This window comes from Limulus polyphemus, unplaced genomic scaffold (genome assembly GCF_000517525.1).
Source record: "Limulus polyphemus unplaced genomic scaffold, Limulus_polyphemus-2.1.2 Scaffold8433, whole genome shotgun sequence".
NCBI lineage: Eukaryota > Metazoa > Arthropoda > Merostomata > Xiphosura > Limulidae > Limulus > Limulus polyphemus.
Genome location: NW_013674043.1, coordinates 16,398 through 24,437, shown reverse-complemented (window position 1 = coordinate 24,437; position 8,040 = coordinate 16,398). Strand labels below are relative to the sequence as shown.

Sequence of the window (8,040 nt, the reverse complement as noted above, 5' to 3'; positions counted from 1 at the left end):
TGTTCACTGTGGTAAACAAAATAATAATTTCATCTAAGTAAGAGTTTTTTTTTTCTTCCCAATTTGGAAAAAAACCTTACGTGATAGAAAAAATATTATTTTCGAAATCTGCATAGCTGATTTATGGAAAATCCATTATTAAAACCAAAACAACTTTTATGAAGTTTAAATTTGCAGCCCTGTGTTAGTGTATTAGCATATAACTATATATATATATGCCTAGCAAATTACTTGTAAAAGCATTTGAATATTGAGCTTAAATACCATGTTTTTGTTCAGTTACAAAAAAAACTCCAACACAAATGTTAATAACCAATAAGTTCCTTTTTGTCCATAAACATTAAGTTATATTATAATAATTAAAATGGTTAGGTAATATGATGTAAAGGTTCATGAAAAATACAAATGATTGTGGATAGGGAGGAGCACATTACATTTTAAAAAATAATTTTAATATAATTTAATATGATCTGAGTAAAAATAGTCATATATTTATTAGGGAATTGACTACGAAGATTTGCCTTTAAAGAACATTTTTACGAACAATTTACAGACATGTTTATATATTAGATTGTTTGGTTAGGTGATCCAAATTTAAGTAAGTATAAAATGTTAAACTTCTGCATTGTCAGTTTGTTATTGTGTGTTGTTCTGAAATGCTTTAATGAAAAATACTTAATAGCTAAGACAGACTTATTTTATTTATTAGATTATTTCTTCCAGTTCGAGTACTTAGAATGGATATAAAATGTTATTTATGACTGTATATATAACTAACATTTTTTCTAAAGCTATCTGTTTTCTAGTCTTAAGGAGAGAAAAACTTGTCTGATGGTACATCAGAATTTGAATTTTTTGACAGCAAAGTAGTTTTTAAGAATTGAAATTTTTGCTAATAAAAATTTTCATTCTTTAAATTTTCTACAATTAACTTGAATTCCAGGTTTTTAATGAAATTTAATTGTATTCTTACTACACTCGTTAATACATTAATATAGACTGCCGTATCAGACAATGAGTAACACTGTTATTCACATGAGGATTTATTTCATTTATATTTCAAAGATATTATTTTTGCTATCATATATTAGAAGAAATATTTATAAAGTATGGGAAAGTTCATTATTACAACCTTTTCAGATGCACTTTTTTATTTAAATCTATGTATTTGTTAATTAGTATGCATTTTTACAGTAAGGTTTTCTTTTCACAGCTTTCAAAGAATACAACTGGTGAGATTACAGATGTAAATCAATTAAATGATCAACAGCAACACCTAGTGTTTGTTGTTGATAACAAGTCCTTTGTAAAGGTATGACTGTTATGAATTTTTTAATGTTTCTGTGTGACCACTACTTATAGTTCTAATAAGTGATTAAGTTTTACGGTAATTTTTATCTAAATTTTCAAGTAATTTAAACTGTTTCATTTTTTATATAGATATCAATGATCTCTTTACAGTTAATGTTTATTTTCATATTACTCAGGATACTCTCCAACTGTCATCAAGAAACATGGAAAAACTCTCAGAAATAAGCACTCTCTTAAGTTATATACCTCACCAAAAAGTTGTTGTGGAGTATAGGTTAGTCATTTTGATTTTTGTTACAAATTGTATTTTTTATATGACATTTTCAACTCGTTACTACAAGGCTCGGCATGGGCAGGTGGTTATGGCGCTCGACTCTCAATCTGTAGGTCACGGGTTCGAATCCCCGTCATACCAAGCATGCTCGCCCTTTCAGCCGTGGGGGCATTATAATGTGACGGTCAACCCCACTATTCGTTGGTAAAACAGTAGCCCAAGAGTTGGCGGTGGGGTAGTGATGACTAGCTGCCTTCCATCTAGTCTTACGCTGCTAAATTATGGATGGCTGGTTCAGATAGCCCTCGTGTAGCTTTGCGCGAAATTCATAACACACATTACTACACGGTATATCAACTATTTAATCAGTTACAGATAAATATTTGCAGAGACTAATAATAAACAAGTCATTAATCACAGATAATAAATAGTGAAGAAACAAAGAGGATTAATACATGCTTATGACATATGTACAGTAGCGCCTACTCAAAATATTAGTTATAATAACTGAATATATATTACTACAGTTATATTCTATAACAGTTATGGAATGGTGAAATTAGCAGTTATTTCAGCTGTGACATCAGTGAAACTTGGCTTGCTCTCAATGTCTCAAACTTTAAGCTTGTTCAGAATAATCATTGTATTTTAATGATTATAACAAGTTTAAAAAAATGTTTGATAATTGATAAACTAGATATGGCTAGATGGGTGGAACTTCTAACATCAAATGGGAACAAAAGATCTTGTTAGAGCAAAAAATAGAAATATGTTGCATTCCAAACTTTGTGGTTGTAGATGTGTTATAAGGATGACAGTCAAATATCATCTTACAGAAGTATCCCAACAGTTGGTGGTGGGTACTAATCACCTGCTTTCCCTCTAGTTTATCTTTCCAGAAATATCTGAAAACAAAGAAACAAACTCGTAAAAGCTACATGTTTCTCTGCATTCTACGATATTTTTGTCTTTTCTTTTAAATATTCGATTTATATTTCTATTATATATGTATTTATTATGTGAAATATTGTATTAAGAAACTGATGCCATATTAAATCTCATGTTTTTTATAATTTATTTCACGTTTTTATACTTTGTTATCAGATTTGATATTCAGTTAAGAGAATGAAATTGTACTAGATATTGCAATTTCTGCTTTCAGCTCACCAAATATTGCCAAAGCTTTTCATGTAGGCCACCTGAGGTCCACAATTATTGGTGGTTTCATAGCAAATCTCCATGAGTTTATCGGCCACGACGTTACTCGACTCAACTATCTTGGGGACTGGGGAACACAATGTGGTAAGCAAAAATTTCTGTGTCTGGTGTGAGAATTAGGGCCGTTAAGTTTCTTTCATTTGAAAGAATAGTCATGCTTTACGTTTCTACAGTAATGATGTATAGTCAGAGATTAGGTCAGGGAATAGTTTGTTTTATACAGTTTATCCTAGCTATGGCAGTATTTTGATGTTAGATATTTGTAATATTTATGATATGTATGATTTGTACATTTATATATAAATATGTTTTTAAAACATGTAATGGTATCTGAAGACTATTATAAGCCAGTTGGATAAATGGGAGAAAAGGTGTGATTGGAGACTGTTAAAACTGAAGTATCAGTTAGTGAATAGTCAGGTATTATTTTTCCCTTATGGCTGAGAACCCTGATTTATTTAGTCTTTTTGTAGTAAAGAATGAATTATAATTGAAATTACTTTTATAATTAAATAGAAAGGATTAAAAGGAAATAAATATTAAAATCTCAGTGTTAATTCATAACAGTTATTTAGAACAGCAATGTATGTATTGTTTTTTCAGGTTTGTTATTGGCTGGCTACCAACAGTTTGGTTCTGAAGATGACTTGCATCAAAACCCACTTTATCACTTGCTAAGAGTAGGTTTCTGTGAATTATATTTCATTTAGTATCATCTATTTTTTATGTATAGAGAGGGAGATTTATTTATAATACTAGTTATATTATTGCTTGACTTGCTTATAACACATGATGGTAAGGTTTTAAAAATAAATTGATATTTATAAAAACTATAATTTAGAATAAATTAGTGAAAAATATTTTCATTCAAGTGACATGACTACTTTGGCAAGGGAGTTGAATCATGGTTATAACTATCACTCTTAGACAAAGAATAGGTATCATCATAGTCTAGTGATTAGTCTGCTTTGACTTCGAATCCAAGGGTTCATGGTTAGTGCTTCTGTAAAACATTCACTCCACACTTTGGGGCTGTTTGTGTGATATGAGAGTAATGAGCAAATCTCAATTTTTGATTAGACAAGAGTTTGTGGAGAGTTTCACTGACTAGTTGTCTTTTTTCCAGTCTATGACTTCAAAATTAAGGATGGTTACACACAGATAACTCTTTTTGTGTAGCTTTGTGTAAATAATCTGAAACAGAAATTTATATTTGGTTATGTAGTCTGAATGTTAATGGGAGGAGCTTAAATCTGATAGTTACTTTTGGTTAGAGACTTGGTTCTTAGTCAGTGTGACCAACCTTCTAACCAAAAGTAATTATCAGAATTTTCATACTCTAACTTTTAATGTGTGTCTTTATGAAATTTGGTTAGCTTTAAGTAAACATTACAAATCTTTTAAACACAAAAACTCACACTTTTTTTTACTAAAGATTTGTCCACAAACATATGAAGTCAGAGTGTTGACAGCTCTGAGTGTAAAGTGATTTTCATCTTAAGTTTAAAAATTCTTTTCTTCATCTGAAAGTTTTAAAATTTCATTTCCATAACCTAGAAAATCTCCTAAATAAATAGTAAATGTTTTTTCTTGGTAAAAACATTATATTTTATTTGTTATTTTCTCTACCCTAACTCTATACGGACTCAGTCGATTTGATCAACCTTGAAACCATCATAAAAAATACAAAATAATTGTAAATTACCCTTTTTTGTTTCTAGAATGACTGCAGGTTGTAACACGAAACTACTGTTTAACTCTTTTACTGTGGGCTCGGTCCCAGGGACCGACCTCATAACAATTTTGTGTGTTATAGTTTTCATGCTATAACTTTTAATACAATAAGCATATCTTCACAAAATTTTGCAGACTATCTGTAAACATTACAAGGCTTTTGTTTGCAAAAATATCAGATTTTTTAGATTAAGTTTTAAGATTTTTTTAAGTAATGTTTTCTCATGCATTTTTTCTTTTTGAATGTTGACTATCCAACATGCAAAGTAATTTTGATTTTAAGATTAAAAATATTGTTATGCATCAGAAAATTTTCAAATTCCACATGCAAAATCTTTATAACCTTCAGATAATTATCAAACATTTTCTTAAGAAAAAAGATTATGTTTTATCTATTGTTTTCACTATTGTATCTCTGTATGTGTTTGGTCAATTTGACCGACCTTGTAACCACCTAAATTAGGAAATAGAAAGAAGTTATGCTTTTTTCCTTCTAGAATGACTACAAATTATAACACAAAAACACAAAAGTTTATTCTAAATAACTTGAATCTATTAACATTATAGGTCTATATATGTATTTATTAATTTTATTTTATTGACCATTCAGCCATGCCTGACTAACATTACAGAAGTTGCAATGACGCGGCACACGTGCACTTATGTTATGATATCCAAGAATATAGAACTGGCCTTTACAAAGTGACCTATCTTGGCTGTGTTCTAGTGAACTAATATTTTGTGAAGTACAGTCACATTATTACTATTTACAATTAAGTTCTTAATTTTCAGTTATTTTTCTTAAAACGTAGAACAGTAAGTAAAGAAGTATACACTCGTTTGCTGTTTGCCATAAGTTGCTAAGCCTTATCAAATTTTACACTTGGAGGATGTAAACGAAAATAATATTTTTTAGGTTTTATATATTCATTTTGAAATAACAAAAAAAGTATAAATTACTATATCAATACCACTATAATTTATCAAACTTAATAATTAAGCTGTATTTGGGGTCTAAAAAATATGATTTTTGAGCTCACTAATATTCTACCTTACTGCTTAGAATCTAGCGTGAAAAGAAAGAGTTTCCTGTGCAAATCCTTCACAGAAGCTGGGAAAACCACTAGGGGGACATTCTAAGCTTTTGGTTGATTATACAAATGTCATTGGGTGAAGTAGGTGTATCTAAGCATGTATTATCAAAAATGGAAGAGGTGGATAGGGCCACCTTGGTTGATTCAATATATATATATTTACATCTCGGAAAACAGGAAAAGATAGGGGTTTCTTATCTTATATTCTAACTAGTTAATATGATTAATTTGAGTATCTAATTCTTAAGACACTATAGACTTTGTATTTGGACATCACAAACATTTAATTTGAATCAATGCTGCATTTAACGTACCACATGACACACAAAAATCGATATTTAGGATTTTTTTTAATATTTACTTTTTAAATTAAGTAATGTATAATACTAAAATTTAAATTATAATCTACAGTTTGAAACAAAACGTATTGCTATACATTCATAAAATAGTAGTTCAATAAAATTTTGAATGTAAGTCTACAAACACGATCACATGGCCTTTGACACATGAACATAAGAAGACCCATGTCAGTAGGTTTAAGGCTCCTAACAGTCCACATCTTATTGCCCTTTGAACCATGTCTAACTCAAATCTTCTTATACAGACTACAATCACTCTGCAACTGTGTAGCTCATGATATTCTATTGAATGACAACACAGAAGTTGTTCGCAAGCATACCTCATGATAAACTTTTCATTATCTTACCTAATCAAACCTAATAAGTTTTTACTTGCTACATTTGAAATACTTTTACAAATATAAATACAAAATATACTTGAGAAACAAGAAATATAGTAGTTTCCTTTGACCTCTTGTTTTGTTTTTTTTTTGCTGATGAAATTTAAGCCTACTTTTTTATAATTCTTGTATTAGTATACTAAAGAATCTTTATTTTCTTAAATAATGCACATAAGAATACAGAATAATATGCATAAAGCAAACAGTGTCCTGTAACTATAATTTAACTGGCTTTTTAACTGAGACAAAGGGCCTTAAATTAATTCCACTAGCTGCTCGATCTGAACACTGTTCACAATAACCTAATTATCCATTTCTCAAAGGTCATGTCATTGAATTCTTGCAACATCATTTTAAACTATGTTATTTTTCCAGCACCATTTTGCATGCCCTGATGGTTAGGGCATTTTGAGTGTTTCTTGACCAGTCCATCCTGGTTATCAGGGGTGCTCAACTTGCAATCTGCAGGTTGTGAGTTCAGATCCAGTTACTGAAGATGCTTGTCCTTTTAGCTATGGGGGCATTATAATGTGATGGTCAATCTCACTTTTCATTGGTAAAGAGTAGCCCAAGAGTTGATGGTGGGTAGTGTTGAATAGCTGCCTTCCCTCTAGTTTAACACTTTCTAAATTAGGGACAGCTGTATGTGAAACTCAACACACAAACTAAATTTTACCAGCCCATCAGAAATTCGAAAACTTTATGAATAGTAAAATTGTAAAATCATCATATTTTTATTTACGTCATACTGTATGTTGGAAAAATATATATCATTAATATTCCACAGGTTTATGTGATGGCTAACAAAGAAGCTGAGAAAAATTCTTCTTTTCTAGATCATGCAAAGCATCTGTTTTTCCAAATGGAGAATGGTGAGTTTTTACCATACTAGGTAACTATTTAGTTACATCTTAGCATTAGCATTCATTTTAGAAACGTAAAATTAAATGTGGTTAAGTCAGTCTTCTTTAACTCTTTCGGCACAGGCTCAGTCCCTGGGACTGACCTCGTAACCATTTTGTGCTTGTTTCAGTTTTAAACCTTTTAAATTATTAAGCTAATGTTAACCAAATATGGCAGATTATCAGTAAGCATTACAATGCTTTCATATGCAAAATATCAAATTTTTTTGTCGTAAGGTTTGTAAAGCAATGTTTTTCTCTTTTTTTTCTTCTTTTTACATCTTGCCTATCTATCATGCAAAGTAATATTCATTTTAAGATTAAAAATTCTTTTATGCATCAGAAAATTTTAAAATTTCACATGCAAAATTTTTATAATGTCCAGATAGTTATAAAACGTTTCTTAAGAAAAAACTTTATATTTTATCTGTTATTTTCAGTAATTAATCTTTGTACAGGTTTGGTAGATTTGACTGATCTCGCAACCACCATAAAAAATTAGGAAATAAATATAAATTATGTCTCTTTCATTCCAGAATGAACACAGATTATAACATGAAAACATAAATGTTTAGACTAAATAGCTTAAATCTCATAACATTATACATTTATATATATGTATATATATTATATTGACCTTTCACCCATGCCTGGCTAACAATACAGAAGTTACAATGATGCACCACACATGCACTTATGTTACCATATCCAATAACATAAAACTAACCTTTGGTCTTTACAAAGTGACCTGTCTTGGCACTGTTTTAG

The 8,040-nt window shown here is 29.9% G+C and overlaps 1 protein-coding gene across 1 annotated transcript in view; it reads left to right on the top strand.

The window, feature by feature from the left end:
• The window catches only part of LOC106475342 (probable arginine--tRNA ligase, mitochondrial), a 22,968-nt gene that overhangs the window by 2,890 nt on the left and 12,038 nt on the right, over nt 1-8,040 (top strand). The window contains exons 2-6 of the mRNA XM_013936030.2: nt 1,214-1,312; nt 1,488-1,585; nt 2,748-2,887; nt 3,407-3,483; nt 7,158-7,242. Coding sequence (XP_013791484.2) covers nt 1,214-1,312; nt 1,488-1,585; nt 2,748-2,887; nt 3,407-3,483; nt 7,158-7,242 — 499 coding nt within the window. The remainder of the gene's footprint in view (nt 1-1,213; nt 1,313-1,487; nt 1,586-2,747; nt 2,888-3,406; nt 3,484-7,157; nt 7,243-8,040) is intronic.